Genomic DNA, 23,586 nt, shown 5'->3' with positions numbered 1-23,586 from the left:
GTCAGCTGGTCTTGAAGGCAAGTCAGATGCTTTATAAGGCTACATCAAAAATGCTCAATGATCAGGTCTTCAAGGGAGTACTTGAGTGCAAAATTACTTCCTACATATTTTCATTTTTCGTTTGGTTTTAAACCTACTGTTTCTTCTTAGGAATTCACATTTTAAAAAAGTCTTTCATAACTTAAAAAAGTCAAAATCATATTTTAAATCAAAATAATGCCAGCAACTATAATATAGATACTGCCATGAAAATAAGAAAAACTGTGCAAATATATACTAGTATATTTACCTTAATTGTCTTCTACTCTGAAGTTTTAAATTTAAAAATTTAGCTGCAGATGCATTTTCTATCAGATATGTGGCAAATATTTCTACTATTAAAACTAAAATATATATTTTTCCTTTTAGCTATTGATGTATGAACTTTCCTTGGCAAAACACTATATAAAATATGAAAATCAGAATCTATTATAAAGTTCACTATTTAAAGCTCTTTATTTAGCTGGTAAAAGGACACATATCTTAAGATGCCAGTTTATTTAGCCACTGGAGAGAAATATGAGACTATACAGGATGAACACACCTCATTTTTTGTTTTCCACATATCTAGTGCTTTCTACGCTGGTAAGATTTTAAGTTTCAGTTTACTCTAACAAGATTTTTTTCCTAAGGTATAACTTAATATGTCATTCATTTGTTTGATCCTCTTTACTTAGACTTAAACCTTTACAAAAACTTTACTATTTACATGGAGAAAGCATAGAGATATTAAATCAAAGCAACAGAATACTCTTTCATAGCTTTTCAAGTAATAGATATCAGAGGAAGTGCTTCTAATAAGTCAGACAGGCATGAAGTAGCAGGTTAAGTATAAGGACTCAGATGTTTCCTTTTTCCAATTTTAATTTCAAATATAAGAATTCTGAGTGCTCTGGTATTCACAGTGAAATGGAAACTCCAATTTACAGTAAGTTAAATACAAAGGACCAAGCAACTATGGTTTTACTTTTTATTAGAATATTTAAATCGCTATATTTTTTCCATGTAGGAAAAAATGAAGAAAAACAATTTTAGAGCATTATCATCTCATATTTGGTATGTGTTGACATTGTGATAGGCACCGAATAATGAAATTCTCTCCTTCCTAATATAAATCTGCGCAATATGTGTGTTTTTTGCTTTTAAAAGCATATTGTCAATTTAACAAGTACGTTAGGTATGATATTCAGTTTATCAAAGAATTTTGTGCTTTACAAATACAAATGCAGAATTTCTTTAAATGGAAAGTTCCTTCATTAATTAAAAATATTCTGATTTATTAGAAAGTTATTTCATGTAGTTTTTTCAAATCCCCATCAGAGGGAAGAGTGTTTCATGGGTAAATTTATTGATTCTGAGGTTGGATTTTGATATCAAATTCATTGGATTTTGATTCTGGCTCTGACTTTTGTTATGCAACCTTGGACAAGTTCCTCAACCTTACTGAGTCCTTCACCTGTAAAACAGGACTAATAATACCTATAAGGTATTATACTAATATAACTATATTATATTATTATGACTAATATAACTCTACGAGCTAGGTATAGAGTTAAACACAAGTTGTGCAATGCCTCGCTAAAATAATGTTTAATGATGAAATCTAGTAGTATCCTAAATTAATGCTTTCTTCTGAGTGGTAGTATAGCATAATGGTTCTGAGCATGGGCTTTGGAGCCAGAAAGCCCAGGTTCAAATTTGGGCTCCATCACTGTGCTCCATCACTCTATCAGCAAACACTGATAGCAGGGATTGTTTCAGTGAGATTTGAAAGGTCAATTCTATTTGGTTGGTATTAGAAGACAGTTGTCTATTTCCAACATGGAATGAGTTGCAAAGAAGAGCCAACCAGGGGCTTGGCCAAGGAAACTCATCTGTTTTCCAGATCTTCATAAAGTGTTTTCAATTTTTCTGCTTAAACTGAATTTCCAGAACACCACATCAAAACATATTCAAAATTTAAATATAAATGATTTCGGGATTGTCTGTTATTTTAAATTTTCCACACCTTTGTTCTCCTTCATTAGTTTGGGTAATTAAGAATTGATTAAAATTAAAGGCCTGCTTGGAAGGAACAGAAAAGAATAAGCAGTAAATAGGATAGAGAATAAAAATGAAATCATCATGTAATTCAACAGAGCAATGTAGAACCGAATCCTGAAATACATGAAAAACCAGGAGGTTGTTTTCGCGGTAAGAGTCACCATAGTTAGGATATTACACCGTTTATTCTGCATAGGTACTTGATGAGAAAAGAGACAAACAAAAGCCCACTGTAACAAAGTGAGAGGTCACACTTTTAAAGGGAGAAAAAATATATTTAAATGTTTCTCAACTGTAAAATGGGAATGATAACAGGACTTACCTCATAAAGTTGTTATGAGGATTAAATGAGATAAAGTATATTTATATAAAGTATATGCCTAGGACAGTGCCTGGTGCACACTAAGTATCATTTAAGCATTAGTGATGTTGAAGATGAATACGAACATGATGCCACTGCCCTCTGATTTACAAGACATTCATAAATACTAGTTCAATTTAAAATGTTCATTTTCAAAGACACTGCTATGAATTACTTAGAATTGTTCTTGGCCAAACCATGTCTTGGGCCCCCATGGCTGGCTGACAGATTGTATGGATTCTATTATAAAAGCAATGATAGGGCTCTATGAGAGTTAGAGAGGGCTCTAACATAGCCATCAGATATAAAGATATCTGTTTTGCTTGAGAATCTATTGTGAGATCTTAGAGAAGACACAAATAACCAAATGTTAAGGTTTGTAATATGCTAAAGATACCTAATATATTACCATGTATTTAATATTTGTACATAATATAAATATATCTAATACTTAGATAGCTGTCCTAAAAATGTGTAATAGGAAGCAAAACTGAAAATTTGAGGCTGAGTCCGTAACAGTGGTAAAAACTATCATTACCCTATTAATGGTATTGGAACTAGGAATTTTTTCTGAGGTAAACTGAGGGGTAATACAACAAAGGCAATACAGAGGCTAGCGATCTCACATCATTTTATTACAATTTACAGGGCATCATCTTACAGAGAAAGTCAAGGTTTCTTTGTCATTAATGGACTATTAGAAACTTTTAGAAAATCAACATCTATAATTATAAAGCATCTTTTGATGCCTTATAACTGGAAAAAACTCAAGATAGGGAAGTTCTGCTGTAAGAGAAGGCTGAGTGTGTTTTCTCTTTCTGCCCAGTGCCTCTCCTTTAGAAAGATAAACGTGAAATTCCTCTTCTAATCTAGATGTCAGATTAATGTAGTAAAGAAATTTGAAGATAAGATGTTAGAAGTTAGATATCAAGATTTATGGGATATTTAAACATAAATTAGGTATATTAGAAATTAGAACACTTTTTAATCATTTGACTTAATTATGAAATTGTCACTGAAATATTAAATAGCAATTTTTTATTGTATTCTAATGTTCTTTAATAAACTTCTTTATGAGAAAAATTCAAATAACATGGAAAACTAAGAAGAAATCTGAATACACTAATAAATATTTAAATAAGCAAACTAATTTCTAGAAGATATGAGATCTAACATTCAATTTAATCATAGAAAACACAACTAAGTTGGGGGTTAGGGTTATGTTTGGCTGCTTCCCTTAATTAGAGATTTCAATATCTTCTTAGTTGATTTTTGGCATTCATTGATCAATTTCCATTAATGGTCCAAGTGTCCAAAATTTCAGGGTCATAGACTGTACCTCCTATACACTCAAACATACTACTCTAAAGGTCCCTGCTTTCCATCTTAAATGATCAGCTGTGTTCTCTTGTCCATTTCGCTTTTCTCTACCTTGTGCATCTATACGAATGCCCAGACCCTACTTTCTTCATTCTGACCCAACACAGCACCATCTGAGATCTGCTTCTGATAACCTATTTATATATAAATCTAGGATCAAAAACTATTTATTGAATATATACTTATATTATAAGTCCAGCCGGGCCAGGCAGCATAGTAGAAACCAGAGACAATAATGGATGGATTTGTTATTTATTCTCTGTCAATTAAGAAAAGGATTCTGAGGTGACTTAAAGCAAAAGATAACTATGAATGAGGACACTGAATAAGAAATCGAGGCTGAGAATAATTAATGGAAAAGAAAACTAACCATAGCTCTGGGTTTACAGGAGAGAAAGGTAAAAATGCATTATAGAGTTTTTATTTTCTGACAAAAAGAGCATATCAGTTTATCAACAGAAACAATTCTTCCTAATACCTAACTCTCAGACAAATTTACTGTATGGATCCTTATATATGGGAAGTTAACACAATGACCTCTTGGCTACCATCCCACTTCACAACTATCTTACTACATGACTCTCCTTGTTTAAATGTGCTTCCTATTTAGACTATAACCTTCTTGAAGCCATGGATGTGTTTTAATCTGTTTCCCCAGTACTTGTACAGAGTGGGGGTGTTCAAGTGAATAAATGAATATCTTTAATAGCAGTTTTCTAAACCATTTCTTGTTTTGAGGGCATAATATTCAATCCTAACTCTAAGAAAAAATTTCTATAAAGTTAAACTTATGTGGTCCAGGTGGCTTTATTGTGATCTAAATTCATTCAATGACAAAGTGTTGAAAATCTATAGCAAAAAATATGAGGTGAGAGAGAACTGACATACATTTAGGGGTTAAAAGTCCTCAACTCTAAAAGGTAAGATCACAGTAGCTTAGAAGAGTATCACTTTGTTTCTCTGGGCCCACAGAAAATTTCAGACCCATAATGTGATCATATCAGAGTCAAAAAAGTGGAGGATCCACACTTCCCGATTTTAAAACTTATTACAAAGTTACAGTAATCAAGACAGTGTGGTGGTGGTATAAGCATCGGCATACATGTCTACGGACTAGAACTGAGAGTCCAGAAGCAGTCCCTGATATTTATAGTCAAGGGTGACAAGACAAATCAAAGGGGAAAGAATAGTCTTTCAACAAATGGTGCTCAGACAACTGAATATTCACATTTAAAAGAAGTCAGACCCCTACTTCACACAATGTACAAAAATTAACTCAAGTGACAAAAACTAAAGATAGATAAACTGGACTTCATCAAAATAAAAAGCTTCTGTACTCCAAAAGACATCATCAAGAAAATGAAAAGATAACTCAGAGAATGTGAGGAAATATTTGCAAATCATGTATGTGATAAGGGACTTGTATCCAGAATACATAAAGAGCTCTTACAACTCAAAAGTAAAATAACAACACAATTAAAATATGGACAAAGGATTTTAACCAACATTTCTCCAACCGAAATATATGATGGCAATTAGCACATGAAAAGATGTTCAAAATCATTAGTCATTAGAGAAATGAAAATAAAAACCACAATGAGATACCAGTTCACCCCTACTAGGGCAGTGAAAATAAAAAAGACAGACAATGGGGCCCGGCCCTGTAGCTTAGCGGCTGGGTGTGTGCACTCCGCTACTGGCGGCCCGGGTTCGGATCCCGGGTGCGCACCGATGCACCACTTGTCTGGCCATGCTGAGGCGGCATCCCACGTACAGCAACTAGAAGGATGTGCAACTATGACATACAAATCTCTACTGGGGCTTTGGGGAGAAAAAGGGAAAAAAAGGAGGAGGATTGGCAATAGATGTTAGCTCAGGGTCGGTCCTCCTCAGCAAAAAGAGGAGGATTGGCATGGATGTTAGCTCAGAGCTGATCTTCCTCACACACACACACACACACACACACATACAAAGACAGACAATAACAAGAGTCGGTGAGGCTGTGGAGAAACTGGAACCGTCATACATTGCTGGTGGCAATTTAACTACAGGGAGCGACGGCTAATGGGTATGAAGTTTCTTTTGGGGTGACGAAAATGTTCTAAAATTAAATAGTGTTGATGGTTGTACAATTCTGTGAATATACTAAAAACCATTGAATTGTATACTTTAAAAGATGAATTTTATGGTATGTGAATTATATCTCACTAAAGCTCAATAAATCTTAATTATATCTCAAAAAAGATATGTGAATTATATCTCAAATTTTTTTTTAAAAGTTAAAAATATGGAAAGAAGCAAAAGTGAGCTAATTATTAAATAAAAAGTAATGTTAAACTCATGATTAGGAATGAAGTGGAAACTTTCCTAGGCTTATTCTACACACTACCATACAACATTATGAGGATGCAATTATAACTTAATTTAATAATTTCCTCTTTGATTCAGAAGACTATACTTAGAAGAGTAAGTTGTAGAGAAGCAATCTTCTCAGTCAGCCTGAGGGTTGGGGTCATCAGCAGAGAGGAGACTATAAGAGACTAACACCAGAAACAAAAAGGGTAACACTGTCTAAAGTGAAAGAATTGATTAGGCAGAATTCCCAAAATTAGTCAATATTCAAATGGAGGGCAAGAAGACTGAATAAGGTTAACTAGTAAAAGAGTTATTGTTAATGCTTAAATTCTATGTACCAGTCAATTAACTGTGCAGATATTTAACATTGCTTATGTTGTTGTAATATATATTGTTCCCAAAACTGGAGGGGGGTGGAATAAGAACAATATTAGACTCTTTATCCTCAAGTCATTTCCAGATGATTTGAGCAAGACAAGATTTAGAGATAAAAGATAACTTAAAAACAAAATTAATTAGTATGTACTGAAGTTTTCAATTGTGAAACATACAAAGACTACAGAAAAAAGGGGAGTTAATTGAGAACGCTTTAAGAAAAATCTAGTAAGGAGAAAAATCTTTTCAACTGGGAGGGGAAATGGCATTAGCAAAAAGGAGAATAAGCATATCCTGTGGGCATTTAGACTCATGTTCAACTGACATTGATTTAATTCCTAATAACCAGGAATTTTCTATATTAATCCTCAAACTTTGCTATAGGTAGGTACTTATAGAGGAAGATACACACAAGGGATTTGACCCAAGTTATCCTAATTTGTAGATATCAGAACTAGGATTCACATCCAGGTCACCTTCTTCCAAGTTTCGTGTTCTTCTACTACACTGGGTTTGGAGGCCAGGGGTAGAAGTAAAGCAAGATGGAACAACGGTAGCAAGGAAATTAGACTAGAAGCCAAAGTTTCTATTGGAAAAAATACAGTTGGAAAGAGAGAATCAGAATATACAGAGGGACTTAAAGTTACAGAGAGGAGAGATGATGCAGTAGACAACAGGGAGTCAATGTGATTCTGGAACGGCATGTTTGTAAAAGGGGTATTAACCATGGTATGGTACACAGGATGGAATGGAGAGTAAAGAGAGCCAGTAGGAAAATAAGAAGAGTGCAGTGATATAGCTGTGAAATGATGAAATAAATAACAGTGAGCACAAAGAGGTAAAGAGATGATTAACACTTCAGAGGAAAAAAAACTGACAAAATGTGTTGTCTGGGTAGATATGGGACAAAAGGAGGGGAGTTAACATAAAAACTAACGAATTTGCGTCATTCTTTTAAACGGTGGGTCCTCCTAATACATATTAAAAATTATTTGAGTAAAAGTTAAAAAAAAAGTCAAACTTCAATGCACAGGTTAGTGGAGTTTATTAACAAATCACATCTGTATACGTAACTCTCCTTTTCTTTTTAAAACTCTGATTTGATATCTCATTTATTCCATTAACCATAATTATTAAATATCCAGTATGTGCAAACATTTTCCCTGAACACCTACATATCTGCATAATCACTGTTCATTACTCTGTATCTGCTGCGCTTGGCTTCCTTTCACATCCACTTTGACATGTTTCTGTAGGTGTGTATGGGGAGGGATATACCACACCCTCTTCCTCCTCATTCAGCTTTCCAGATCCAATGTCACTAAGCTAAGGAGAATTTGTCTCAACATCTCTAATGTGTGCTTCTTCCTTACCATTCCCACTACTTTATGATGGTAAAGCCCTTCATTGGATCTCATGTGGACTCTTGCAACTAACTCCTAAAATTAGTGTTATCAACAACCAATCAAAATACAGTATTTATACTATATGCATGGCATGAAATAAAATTGAAGAGGCAAAAATAATATAACCTCTGGTTCCTCTCTTTAAGGAGTTTACAGAAACTAAACTGTTTTCATATAAAACAACTAGAGAATTAAGACAGCATTCCATAAAACAAGTTGTACTCATTCCATACATTAACATGCTATTTATGTCATGTAGGCAGGCAAATCAGAAATTTAAGTTATATTACAAATGGCAGCTTATTTTTACTGAATTACCTACATATTAAAGTAGGTTTGTAACAAGTGTCTTGGGCCTGATTATTTTGACACTATTATGGCTCAATTTTTCTTTGGTTTCTCTCTCCTTATTCTACCTCTCCTCAATTTTTGATTCCCAGCAGCCCAACTTTTAGCTATTCCCATTGATCACATTAAGCAGATATCCTACCAATATCCAATTTACTTCGTTCTTTGTAGACAAAATGGAAATTATGCCTCTTTAAGGTCATAGTTAGCTCATATCACTAAAGGTAAAACTGATTCTTTTAGTCCCATTCCATTTTCTCTTCAGTGTAAATCCAAACCATGCTCTGGGCAATTTTAAAAGATGGACTCAGAGTAGACTGATGTTGAGCGTCCTTACACAGCTACGTCCAAAAACTAGTCTTCTATCAGCTGCTGAAGGTCAGCTTAGGCTGCCTGGAGGCTAGGGAGCCCAGCATGGAACAACGGTAGGAAAATAGACTTCCCTTCATTCCTTAATTCACATGCAAGTGAGATGCCAATCAAGTGCTGACAAGCATGGAGAAACCAAAATCAAAAGTGGGTAGAGATACACTTTCAAAAGGAGCAGTTTTCACACATTTTTAAGCGATGTTTTAAATGGTGGTTGTGAATACATCACTAATGATATGGAAAAGCAAATAAAAGTAATAAGAAAAACATTAATTTTATATCAGCTGAGATGATTCAATAAACTAATGAAACATTCACTAAAACTGTATAATATGTTTTATAAAAATATCAACACTCGCACTTTGACTAAGAAAAGAAATCTGAAGACAAATTGAGTTATTGAGCACTACAAACAGAGAAGGTAAGGTGAGCTGAGATTGGAAACTTGGCATTGACAAGGAAAGCAAACATTTCCAAATAAAAGAAAATTTTAAGGTTACTTGATTTTGTCAAACTGACCATCACCTAGCAAGACAAGAGCAAAGCACTCTGAAATGACCGACAATGGAAGCGATGGAATCACTTAGTGGCTGGTGAAAGAGATGATGAAAACGCTTAAAAACTGCATTGTTCTTTAATGACAGTTAATTTCCAACATATGAGCTTGGTTTTTAACAACTAATATAAGGCAAAAGTAAACTGTGCTATTTGTAGACGTCTTTCTGAATGAATTTGGTAAACGAATTCTGATTATGACTACTACTGATTCTATCATGTATAAAATAGAATTTCTAAGACAGAAATTGAAAGCTTCACAGATGATAGTTTAATAACCAATATATATTAGTGTTATTTTAAATATACAGAAAAGATAGCATAGGTTAGATATATTACTTTCAAAAATTCATTATCAATTTATAAAATAAATAGTTCTTCCCTTTTGCATTTAATGAGTAAATGCTGGAATTGCTACCAGTGCCATCTTATCAACATCTATTTTTACCAGGATCACAGAAAGTTTAGAGAATTAGAAATTTGAGTTGTTACCATATGATGAAAATAAAAGCAGTGAAAGGCACATTTTTAGTATCACTTTTCTCATTATTATAGTCAACTGTATACGTTTTTACTAGGTTAGACCTGATCAAGTTCCAGGATTTACTACCATGAAATGAACATAGGTTTTGAAAATAAATCTGTAACTATAATGTATTCTTTAGGAGAAACTCAACACTTTAAGATAGGATATAATCATAAATCACATGCTCAGTTTTCAGACAACAATTAGCAAAACATGAAAGCTCTACAATGATTTTGTGATCTAAATTTAAAAGTAATTTATTTTCAGATAATCTATTAGCAGCACATTTAATTTTAAACTACGATTATACACAATTTTAAGTTAACTAATGGCAAGATACATTTTAGAATACGTCCTGACTGGTACCCGTTTTCAGACAGTAAGCACTATAAGTAATTGCATTTATTGGTGAAACTGTCATTGCCACACACAGTTTACATTTAAAATAAATTTTCTTAAAATTCATGATCTCAAGAGAAGAACGTGAACTTGTCTGAGAAAGGTATAAAAACAATTTCTATGCATTCAAACATGATGCTACAAACTAGGACTGTTCCATAAGAAGAGTGTGTGTGTGTACAGAGTCTTTCATCAGGAGTAAAATTTTACGACAATTTAAAACAGTTAAACTTTATTGAAACCCAAAGGATTTGATGTCTGATGTGGATACTACTATCTAGACGAAAAACTAAACCATAATTTAACATGTCCACAACTTACTTTCCTGTAAAGTTAATATTAAAATTTTGAATCCACGTAAAACAATTTTATATATTACACTCATGTTGAAAAATCCTGAGAGAATAAATATTTGTCAACAATTTAAATACCATGACTTTCCCCCTAAGAATATTAGAGAGAATAGGAAAGAATATTATTCAGCTTTAAGCAAAAGGTTTAAAGATATTTCAATTTTTTTGTTGTTTCTTTATCAATGCTATCTTTTAAAAATCCTTATGAATTTAAGAAGAAACATAATGGCCTTAAATATATTAATCAAGCTTTGTCAAAAATTTATGTAAACTCATCAGTGTACAATGTTGTTTACAGGAATCCACTTTATTAGGTCAGGAACCACTTTTTCTTTAGTCGCCACCATCTGTACTCCCCTACTACATACTCCCATCGAAGTTACTTTGCAAAAAGTAGCAAATATATGAAGTTGAGATAATCAACATTAATATTTTAAAACCTAAACAAGGTATATTACATTAAATAGACTTCTCAGTCCTGGTGTTGCCTGACAGATATGTGATGTGCCAGTGGTTATATTATATTCCTCCTCCCATGCATGCACCTCCTGCAGAGATAGCAGACTACAGAAGCTGACCCTTACTGAGACCATCTTGTCTCTCTGACAAAGCTCCTTTTTAACTTCTTACTTACTGGTTACTTCCTGTGATGGAGAAAAACTTTAGCTCAGCTTGTGATAATTTCACAGGCCCTGAGGACCCTGACCCTAATAGCCTCAAGGTCAGAAGTCAAGTCTTGTTCTGAAACATCTGTGTGCTTTATATTAAAGTGGAACAAAAGTGGAGAAATATCCACCAGTGTGTGACAAGAAGGACAGGCAAAATAGGACTGATACACTGGTCATCTGTTACTCTGAGATCTTAAGTTCATTTTTAAAACTGTCCAAAATTCACTTAATTCCAAATTTGATATATAAAAGGGTTTTATAAACTGTCTTAAAGTAAAAAAATTAGAATTTGATTAGTCTTGCAGGCTTCCAGACATATTTTAAGTTACTCTACAAGTCAATGAAATTTTATGTTTTAAGTAATTTAATGGCTTAAAAAGAAAACATAAGCTACATATATTTATATGCATGTGTGTGTGTATATATATATTTATATCTGTAGGGTTAAAAGAACTATTTGAAAGACAACATTCACATTTTAAAAAGTATGTCATACTAGTATGATAGAGAGCTATCTTAAGATATCCATTATATATTAAAATAAATAAATTCAGTAGAGTTAAAAGTACTTAAAAATAATTTCAAAAAATGATTTAGCTTATTTGTTGATCTGAAGAGAGCACAAGCATTCATAAATTTAGGTCAGCAAATGTATTCTCAGATGTCACTGCCAGTTTTATATCTAAATCTTGTGGGTAAGCTACGAGATGTGGGCAAGTTGAAAAGGCCATGGAAATGTGTTTAATTTCTACGACAAAGAGAAATACACAGCAAAGTTTAGAAACATAAAAATTAGACAACCAATGCTGTGCCTGCTTTTAATGTTCACCTTAGGCTACTTGGATTTAAAATCATCAAATGCACTTTTATCAAATTAATCATTTTATTATAGCATTGGTACCTTCCTGTGACATAAGGGGTTATGGACAAGGAGGCAGGAATTCTTCATTAGTGCATTTTTAGTACTGATTATATCTCATGAACCATTCATACTGGCACAAGATATGGTACTTGTAACATTGCAGACAATAGAGATAAAATTCAGAAATCTTGATAATTTTTTCTATCATGTACACATATCTTAACTCCAAGAATCAGATTATTTTGAAATGCAAAGATTTTTATAGCCAAGCAATGAGTTCCACTTACAAGCAGATTAACAGAAGCTTTCTGATAGTTTTAACACTAATTATATAGATGCTGATCAAGTACTAACTTGTATAGATAAAAGTCAGTTAAAGATTATCAAAATATTCCCAAATATTCAAAGAGTCTCTTGAAATTTTAAACACTTCACAGATAATATATGCTTCAATGATGTACACATAAAACAGGGAACATAAATAAATAAAACAGGGAACATAAATCTCATAAAATGTATGGAAACTGGGGCTATGATGTAGAACTTAAAAAGTAATATGTAAATAAGGAACAAGCAAAAGCTTTCTGGTTAGCATTGAAAAGCTCTGCCACAATAAAATAAATAAGTATATATACTCTTTTTAAATGTCATAAAATTATTTACTCAAAATACTTTATTTTCATCCTTTATAAAATAATTTAAAGTAATGATACCAAGAAAAAAGGAGTGGAGGGGATGAACATGTAACGAGTTTGGGAATTAAAAATAGAGTTAAATATGCACTTACCAGTTCAACAAAAGCAAGTCCTCCATAGCTGTGAGCAACAAAAAACACATTTTCAGCTGCAGACTGGGCTATGAAATGGTCCCACACATAGACTGCATGTTCTTCAGGAGAACCATTTTCCTATAAAGAAAACAAATATTATATATTACATACTGTATCTAATTATTATCATAGTAATCAAAAATTAAATTATATGCTTGCTTACATAGCATAAAAAATAAGACGGGTTATAGCTCATTCAAAATAATAATAACGTAAAAGAACTACACTGAAAATTCAAATTAGAGAATAAATTAGTATTAAACTATTAGTAAATTACTGCTAAGCTTAACTGCTACTATAATTTTTTGAAACAAAATATTTAAAATAAGCACACTTTTGAGGGGAAATTGCATTCTAGGTGTATCTGAGATGTTAAAATATATCTAAGTACATTAGAATTGCATAGCAGAAAGTTATAGCGGTCTCATGATAAAACAGTGTAATCCTAAAATATTCAAATACATTTCTATATTTATATATGAAAATACTTATATATACATCTAAATTATTTGATTTATAAAATGTTAAGTATCTCTGTAAGCCAAAAATGAGCAGAAAATTAACAACATATGTTTTCCATTTAGATCATTTAAAAAATGTACTTTTTTTCTAAAAGCATTTTCCATACAGATTTTATTTCTAGAACTGTGAGAAATCTAAACATATAATAAACCCTGGGACTTTTAAATTTCTCCTAATTTGCTAAACCCTAATAAATGTATGCATGCTGCTTTAATTCCAAAAGTTCCATAATAACTTCATTTTGTTGTATTTATTTCTATAGCTGACACACATTGTGGTTAAAGCTAAAACCCCTGTATAATGTGAAAAAGAAAAAAGAAAAAACCTAAAAAATAAAACAGATCATGAAAATGTTTTGTACAAATATTTCTTGGAAGCTTTAACACCAAAAGACTAATTCCCTAAGAGTGTCAGGGTATTAGACAATGAACACAATTTATTCACATTTTCCATCTTAGAAACTTTATAGTATCATATTAAGATCCATAAGAATGGCTTCACTTGGCACCTAGTAGCTATTGTTCCTTAATGTCAATCTCTGCCCTAAATTTCTCTCCAGAGCTCCAGACCCAAGGTCACTTCCTTTTGGATGTCCCACAGATACTTCAAACTCAACCACTTCAACACCATACTACAAATTTCCTCTACAAACCCGTATCACTGTCTGTGCTCCCCACCTCCAGCTGAAATCTCAGCATCATCTTTTATTTCTCTCTCCCGCAAACTCCATATATAATGAATCATTAAAATCCTCTTGATTCTCTCCCCAACTGTTTCTTAAATCCGTCCACTTCTCTCCATTCTCATTCTTACCCTCTCTCCTCTGGCTTAGCTCAAGCAACCATCATTTCACAAGCGGATGACTGTGATGGTCTCCAGCCCAGTGTCCCCACCTCTAGGATTGCCCATTTAACTGCTCTCTCTAAGTCTATAGTGAGAATAACCTTTCAAAAATGCAAATATGACCATGTTGCCACATTACTCACTCTCTGCTTAGAACTCTTCAAAGTTTTTTCATTGCCCTCAGGATCAAGTTCAAACTCAGTATGACATTTAAGGCCTTTTATGATCTGGTTTCTGCCTTGAACTATACCTCTCATCACTGCCCTGCAAAATACTTTGAACCAAGAGACCCTTTTCCCCCATGAGAGACCATAGAGAACACTCTCTGTGTTCCAATTGCAGGGAACAACTTGCAGTGACGTAACTGTGCCATACTTTTCTTGTCTCTGGGCTATTTCCTTTGTTGGAAAGTGACCCCTGTGCTCTGCCCTCACTTCACCCACCACCTTCACCTGCATAATTCCTACATGTCTTCAGAATTCAAATGAGACATCACCTTCTCTAGAAAGTCTTCCCAATCATCCCTAAGGCTAGGTAATGTCCTACAACAACATCTTGTGCATGCTCCCATTATCGCACTGAATGATTTGTAGTATTGTAATTGCTTGTTTGATTATTAAATTCTTGAGGCCAAGAGCTGTTTCTTATTCATTAAATCTTAGTGTAATAAATAAATAATGAAAATACAACATCTATCTTCAGGATGATTACTTACAACCTTGTAGTCAGATACTAAAATACAAATATACTTTCAAAGATATCTATTAGTAACATAAATATGAAGTTACCCACACTTAAAGTATATAAAATAAATAAAAGAATAATAATTGGAAGGAAATCCTTGTAGCGCATTTTTGGCTTTGATAACTTAGCTTTCATTAGTTTAAAAAGTAGGAAAATGGTTATCATAAAAATCAGGATAGTAGTTAACTCTAAGGAAGAGTGACAGAGCTGTGATTGGGAAATAGACTTCTAGTGGCTGGCAGTGTTCCATTTCTTGACTGGGGTGGTAGTTACACAAGAAATACACTTGTGTATTTCTGTACATATATCCAGAGTGAGCACAGAATTTATTGAACAAAGTTTTAAGAGTGAAGGAAAGTATTATTGGTAATTGTTCTAGGAGAACAGGTCTAAATTGAGACTATCCAGAGAAAACTCAGATACCTGGTCACCCTAGTTATATTTCACAATGAAAGAAATGTAAAAGTGAAACAAGAAGAGAGAAAACAGAGTTTCCACCTGCTGATAGTTGATAGAATTAACAATCTTAAATACCTGGGATGGTCCTAAATATTCTTCTATATATGGACAGAATAAAAACATACAGGAGATTAGAGAACTGGTCTCATTAGGCTCTGTGCTGGAAATGGAAGTGTTAGGATGATGAGAAGTAAGCCATGATCCTGCCCTTTAACGTGTCTGCAATTTCATAAGGGTGTTAACACATAAAGACATAAGAAGCATTAGTGTGTGAGGAGTTTTACTTTCTCTATTCCTAATGGACTGTCTGGACACCAATGGGCCTGTTATAAATCCATACTATCTGACCTCAGTGAGGTCCTCCTTGCTTTCTTCTCACAGTCAACAATTCTTCCTTTATACTGTTGAGATCCTACCTGCTCCATACTTTCTATTTCCACCTCAGTTTGGGTCCTCTAACAATAAATTCTTAACTAGTCTCATTTCTTCTACTCTTTCCCTTTATTGTATTACCAGATTAATCCTCCTGAAGCCTGGCTCTGATCAACCTACTGTCCTGCCTTAAAGGTCATTTACTGAAAAGGTTCCCATTGCCTACAAAATAACTGGAACTCTTTAGCCAACATCTTCTCTAAATCTATCTTTCCAGCCTTCCTTCTCACTATTTACAGGGACATTATGCTCCAGGAAAATCTGGATTACACATTAATAATCTGAAAACCATAGACAAAACTCTATCATGGAATTCAGTCTGGGATGTCACGGGTAACGCAGCTCAGATTAGGCAAAACCTAAAGGCAGAGAGCACTTCCAAGGTAGCAGTTCAGTAATCCACATATGAGGTGATAAAGACTATATTACTACTCAGGGTGACAGCAGAGTGAATGGAAAGGAAGGGACGGAATGAGTTATTACAAAGGAAGAATCAGCAAAACTTTGTGACTCATAGGATACAAGGGAAACTGCCAACTAGGCCCAAAGGACCAATCTATGACTAAAGGAGAGCTAAGAACCAACAGTTCTTTCCACTGTTCACATATAAAAGACTACTGTTTTCAGAGATCAGTACTATAGCTGAGTCTTTTCCTCCATAGTCTACGGAGACAATATCTCTTAATGATGACCTGTCAGCAGTAGGAAAAAAAACCCTCAAGTATCCATGTACCCCAAGTACTTAAATATTTTCAGCCTGACTCTAAAACCATCAAATTATTACTTAGTTTTAGATTTCAAAACCAAATGTTCTAAAAAGTGAGACCCAAATGAAAAACGTCTACAATACCCACTTATGGAGTCACTTACAGGCACAACTAAACAATTACACAAGACTATTCTGGGCCACACTTGACATCCATTGACCTCAAAAGACACAGGCTAGGAATCACAGCTTGCCATCAGGGCAGCACTAGGCATTCCTTTTTAGTGGGAGCCTCACAGCAGTTTCTGTAGCAGACCATACAGCCTTCCAGGAGTTACTCTCTTTGGCCCGTGTGGTGTTAGCTCAGGAGTGAGGGAGTAGACTCACCTTGGGTAGATACAGGAGTTACACTGCCTTAAAATCTTATACCCCACAGAAGCCAATACCTCTTGCAACAACTCCATAGGCATGGCTTCCAGGGTTCCTGCCTGTAAAGGACATGCCCAATTACAAGAGTTACAACCCTCAGGGAAAAATCAAAGCTATTATATTTACAGTCCATTATAATTCCTTCCAATTCAGATGCAGTTTACCAATCTGGGGTCGTTTTCTACCATAGACAATGTTGCCTAGCAACCATCCACTTAGAGTGGATGCTATAGTATGTTCCCCAGAACCCCCTTCAGTTATACAGCACTCATTTCCTGAGCTGTGCAAGTGTTGGCAGCTGATAGCTTTAGCTGAGGCACTCTCCAGGAATTGCTCTCGGCCAAAGAACACTAACTTGCCTCAAGTTACAATCCCACCTCTGAGGCAACTTATATCCAATGATTGGTTGAAATGATGTGGATCTATAAAGGCCCTATCTCTTCCTTCAAGGCAGAAAATCTCTGAAAAGCCATCCCACATCCAGAGATCACCACGGAGTCAGATGAGGCCTTTATTGCGACTGTACTGCAGTTCAACTCCCGCCAAATTATATCTTTTCACTCCCCTACAGGTGCTGATCCCAAGAGAATTCCCCAACAAACTTTCTGCACGTTACTTCAGAATCTGTTACTTGAGAAACCCAACTTAAGACACCACCTTATCAAGCTTCCAGTACACAGAGCTAGAAAGTAAACTGAAGGTCAGATTCTCATGCAGAAGGAGAAAGAGTTTCACTGACCTTTGATGTGCAACATCTTACAAGATATATATATATGGAAAGTATTTATATCTATTTATATGTCTTCTTATCCTTCTTATGTTTAAAATTCCTGCAAAATATGGTTGGCTCAAGTTTACCCGTCAGCTCTACTATTAGCAGTGGCAGCTTAAATTGAATACTGTATGTACTATTTCATTGGTTCTTCTCCGGCCTGCTATTTCTTTAATTTGCCATGTCACTTCTCCTTCCTTCTAGAATATAAATAATTTGAAGGTGGATTCTCTTTTGGATACAAACTATAAATACAAGGCATGCTATAGGTATTTAATAAATGACTAACTATGCTAGTGCTATTGACAATGATACTACCGATAAAATATCCTGAAGTGTGTTTCAAAAACCAAGACAAAAGAGTACTTACACTCCATCTCAGAAATCTAGCTTCTAATAATCTGGAATGTGGCAAATGACTGATGCTCAAAGACGTTCATCAATATCTCATTTATAAAAGCAAAAATTTGGATAAAGAATAAATGTCCAATAATGCAGAAATAAATATTTAATAAATTATAGTTTATCTTATGAAGTAATAGGTAGCTATTGGATGAGTTTATAAAGTTATACATGCAGTTCATCTAATTTTATATGTGGTATAATTTTCACTATTGTAAAAAGGCTTGAAAAATAAAAGAATCAAATAAAAATACTAAAAGCAGTTGAACTTTGGGTGGTGGGATTATGAGTATTTTTAGCTTCTTTATATTTTTTTGAACTTTCCAAAATTTCTACAAAGTGCATGATTTTTATAATAAAAAAAGTAAACAACAAAATATCAGAAATCCCACTGAATGACTACTGCTGGCTTCTTAGGGGGAATTAGCATCTGAGCAGGGTCTTGACAGCTTCATAGCTAACAAATTCTACTATCTGGTCTGAACCCAATGCACATTTACAAGTAGCAAATCAGAAGAGTTGTTTCAAATAGGCTTAAAAGTAAGAAGTGATAGCTGAAAGTTTAATAGTAACTGAAGAAACAGAAAAACCACAAAAATTAGAAGAGCACATAGAGCACGATAGTCTGAGACTATTGTTACTGAGCAATGTGAGTGCAGTACTGCATTTAAAGCACAGTAACTGACAGGAACAACAGTGATCCGGAACCATCAAAAGAAAGTTAAGGACTCTATGTGAATTCCATTTTTTGAAGGACCAGTGATATACAATTAGGAAATAGTTTTACTTAAAATATTATTTCAAAAAACAGATGATAAAGGAGATAAACCTTAGCTATAAAAAACTTGACTTTCCTATGTGACTATTTCCCAAGGCTTTCACAAAATTATGGCTTTTTACTATTCACAGTGCTTACATGAGCCAGATCTCCATCATTTTAAGATGCAACAAATTCTGCCAAATATTTGCTGCCTCCTACAATAGTTAACTACAATAAAGGTAGCACAAGAATTAATAAACTTAGAGTATCTTTTTTTGTTCTTTTTTTTTGTGAGGAAGACCAGCCCTGAGCTAACATCTGTGCCCATCTTCCTCTACTTTATATGGGACTCCACCACAAGATGGCTTGAAAAGCGGCGCGTCCGAACCCTGGGCCGCCACAGCGAACTGCGCACACTTAACAGCTATACCACTGGGCTGGCCCTAGAGTAGTTTTTAATATATATTTTTGACATATTATCTTACTAAAATCCCAATTTTGTAAGTGAGGTGATTCTGTTCCACGGCAAATTCGTGTCATTCCAACCCGCAGCCCACATTGTGTCCACAACCATTATATATTTATAAACCATAATGCAGAGAGCGTATATTAGCAGCAGTGTATTCTGTAACCAAACAGATTTCAATAGGAAAGACTTTCTACTACACCTCAATTACAGAAATGCAAACATACTAAATCTACTCTACAGGTTTTTCCATGAATTTCACATCAGAGTGCATTTTGTATTGAGTAACTTCAAGCTGGATGATTTCAAAATATGCAAATATACAAAGTGCATGAAAAGACAGGAATTAAATCCATTAATTAGAGTTTGTTGCTGGCAGAATGCATAGGATATTTACACTGTGGAACTCGGCTGCCTTCAGAGTACAGGTTGAATTTCCTGATGCACTCTTGCCATCATTAATCCTTAAATGCCAAACGGAAGTGATGCAGTAACCAAAGCCTTATCAACTATGCCAGATTCTACTACCTAGGCATTGCAGGGTCTGCATTTATGATGGACTACCTGAGCTGATAACACATGGAATTATCTAAACAACATTTGCATACTTGTGTAATTATTTTCTAAGGTTAATTAGCTCCTGTAAAGCATTTCACCCTTTGAGACTGCTTACAGTGACAGGTTCACATATTTTCTGAACCATTGCCAAATTTGACAGATTTTTCTTTGGCTAACCTGTTGCTACAAAGTTATACAATGAGTGCTCTTATAATAAATACTTTAAACTTATAATTGATTTTAGGAAAACTGAAATGAAAATCTAAGGAATTTAAAGGTTTTTAAAATGCCCAACTTTAAAATCAAAATTTTAAGATTATTTTATTTTACTTCATATAAATCTTCCTGTGATTATATTGGTAAGCATATCTACTAAGAAAATTTCTTTATGAATAATAAAATGTAGCATATTTGACTTAAAACTAGTACATAGCTATGTCACTAATTTCAGTTGTGTCACGTGTCTCACACACACACACATACTACCGCCCAGCAGCTGCCCTTATTACTACCACTGATCTGCTATTTACACTGGAGACATCAACTGGAGAAAGAACATTAATATAAAGTCTACACCTTTTTTATGATAAAATTTACAAATCAAAATTATTTCTTTTAAAAAGCTAAGACTTTTCATTAGGTAAAATATAGCTTAATAAAATCTAAATGGGAGGCAGATATCCAAGGCAGATGGATTTATGAGAATGCAAAAATGTAAGTTACCATCTTGTACCCAATCAATCCATAGGTACAAGATGAAAGAAAATTTACATTTCTAGGAATTGGTCAGTAGGGTACCCTTCCAGGAGAAATGAAACACAAATACCATACGGCCCTAATCCAGAAAGACACACGTAAGGAAATTACAGGCTTTAGCTTTAAACTTTTAGATGATTCTTTTATTTAACTCCTTTGTACATGAACAAAGTATAAATTGTATGTTAGTATAGAACAAAACATTTATAAGAACAGTTAGGTGTAAAATATATTTTATAATGTCACATGGGATGTAATTTTATTTTAATCCAGTTAAATAACTTGGATTAAAAATTTATCTTAATTTTGGCATATTTTAAATGTGTGATCTTTTAAAAAGTGTATGTATTTGTGCTTAATGATGATTAAAGGACTAGGAATATATTTGCATGCATAAAAATGCTATAGCATTTTATGATATAGCATACATATAACGAAAACATCTTCAAAAATAAAGGACCTGGGCCGGCCCCGTGGCTTGGCGGTTAAGTGCGCACGCTCTGCTACTGGCGCCTGGGTTCGGATCCCAGGCGCGCACCGACGCACTGCTTCTCCCGCCATGCTGAGGCCGCGTCCCACATACAGCAACTAGAAGGATGTGCAACTATGACATACAACTATCTACTGGGGCTTTGGGGAGGAAAAAAAAAGGAAGAGGATTGGCAATAGATGTTAGCTCAGAGTCAGTCTTCCTCAGCAAAAAGAGGAGGATTAGCATGGATGTTAGCTCAGGGCTGATCTTCCTCACAAAAAATAAAATAAAATAAAGGACCATTATGTGGTCTCTAAAATATTATATTGAACCATATGAAGTTACCAATATTAGACATTTTTGATCTTAAAACATGGCAATTTCATAAGATTCAACCTTAAACATAATGCAAATAGACAAAAGAATCTTTATGCTAGAGATATTTTGAAACTTTCAACTTCTTTCTAATTTTTAGGTTTCAAGACATTACTGACAGCCATCAATCTTAAAGACAGATTCAAGGCTACGTTACTTGTCAATATGGCTATGGTAACAAATTATAAATGGTTATAAACAGAAGACATTTGTAATGAATATAACTGACAAAGGATCGGTATTCAAAACCATATCAAACATATTTGAATTTCACAGATATTTCAAGCTTAACATGCCCAAAAGTAAACTCTGAATTAGTTTCCAAACTCCCCATTATCTATTCTTCCTTCAGTCTTTCTCATCTTGTTAAGTGGTATCTCCACCCACCCAGTTGTTCAAGTCAAAAGTCTGGAAGTCATCCTTGACATCTTCCTCTTCTCCTCTCTCTCATATTTATCCAACTTAATTTATCTTCCCAAATATTTCTAGAATCCATAAACTTCTCTCAATTTCCATTCTTACTAGCCCAGCCCAAAGTATCACAATATTTTCCCCAGAACACTAACCATTTGACCTGGCTATACGCTTTCTCTCATTTAATCTTTACAGTGACTTTATGACATAGACACTTCAAATATCCCAAACTACACAGATTAATTAATTTGCTCAGCATCACACAACTTGCCTGATTGCAACCTACTCTGTCTAGTTCTAGTGTCTGCACTTGGATACTATTCTACCTATCCTTTTAAATCTTCTGTGTTAAAGTATTGCTGACAAATGGCTGTGATACAGGGCTGACATAAAACCGGGTCTTTTAAACTGTTTGAATATAAAGTTTATACAATAATTAACTAACAGGAAGTTAGCAAAATAATAGATAAGCAAATAATTATGGCCCATTATTTATAGAAATGGTGCCAAATGTTTTGTGATTGGGCCATAATTGCCAGAAAATGGGTGTAACCTGGAACAGGAGGCAGATAGAGCTGGGAGGATTCTTAGATTCCAAAACTATGCTCCTGAGCATTTCCAACAAAGTAAACACTGATGATCCTATTCACTTTAATGAAATTTAGGCTTTCTTCTCTTAGTTCAATCTACAATGCAATCATAATAATGCTTTTATGGCACATACTGAGGTAGGCACGGATCTAAACACTTTAGAGATATTAACTCATTTAATCCTGACAACAATCCTATAAAGTAGGTACTATTATTATTCCCATAATCAGATGAACAGGCAAAGAATGATTAAGAAACTTACTTGAGAAAATTGCTATCATACGGCAGAGCCAGAATTCAAACCTAGGTAGTCTGACTCCATGTCTGTAATCTCAATCACTTTATACTGCCTTATTAAAACATTTAGTGTCCTTCTCTTTACGCAGGCATAACCAAGGGTTGCTGCTGCTCTTTGCAACAATGAAGCAAATGGCTCAGGGCCCTTAAAAAAAGGGATAAAAATGTTCCTTATGTAGATATGTACTGTGGGCCAGGTTCACATGAAAAAAGACTTTCTTTGTGAAATGAAGCAGTTTGTTTTCCAAAAGTTAAATATGTCCTGTCTTTTTCTTGAATAGCTTCTGCTACCTTACAGGAGAAAAACTGAACCTAGCTTGAGATCTATTATTAACTTTCTGCCATTTATTCATCTACAACAAATAAGGCTAAGTGAAAGAAGCAAGACACAAAAGACTACACACTGTATGATTCAATTGACAGGAAATTCCAAAAAGCCAAAACTAGAGTGTTAGAATGCAGATCAGCTGCTTGGCAGGGTCAGAAAATAGGGGGAGGGAACTGACTGCAAAGAGGCACAAGAGAAAACTTTTTGGGATGACAGAAATGCTTTTTTACCATGATTGTGGTGATGGGTACACAATGGTATACATTTATCAAACAGATCCAATTGTAGACTTAAAATTGGTACAATTCACAGTATATAAATTATATCTCAATAAAGCCAACCAAAAAAAAGAACAATGGTGACAATTTTTTTTTCTAAACAGGGGTCATCAA

At 34.2% G+C, this 23,586-nt stretch overlaps 1 protein-coding gene across 12 annotated transcripts in view; it reads right to left on the bottom strand.

Moving 5' to 3' along the window:
* Positions 1 to 23,586, bottom strand: part of ARB2A (ARB2 cotranscriptional regulator A) — a 414,663-nt gene that overhangs the window by 164,360 nt on the left and 226,717 nt on the right. For all 12 annotated transcript variants that reach the window (XM_004420367.3, XM_014797235.2, XM_087430043.1 and 9 more), the window contains one exon: positions 12,827 to 12,946. In XM_004420367.3, coding sequence (XP_004420424.1) covers positions 12,827 to 12,946 — 120 coding nt within the window. The remainder of the gene's footprint in view (positions 1 to 12,826; positions 12,947 to 23,586) is intronic.

This window comes from Ceratotherium simum, chromosome 4 (assembly GCF_057802395.1).
Source record: "Ceratotherium simum simum isolate JZ-2026a chromosome 4, ASM5780239v1, whole genome shotgun sequence".
In the NCBI taxonomy this organism is placed as follows: domain Eukaryota; kingdom Metazoa; phylum Chordata; class Mammalia; order Perissodactyla; family Rhinocerotidae; genus Ceratotherium; species Ceratotherium simum.
Note: the sequence above shows the minus strand (reverse complement) of the source record. Positions and strands in the feature narration are given on the sequence as shown.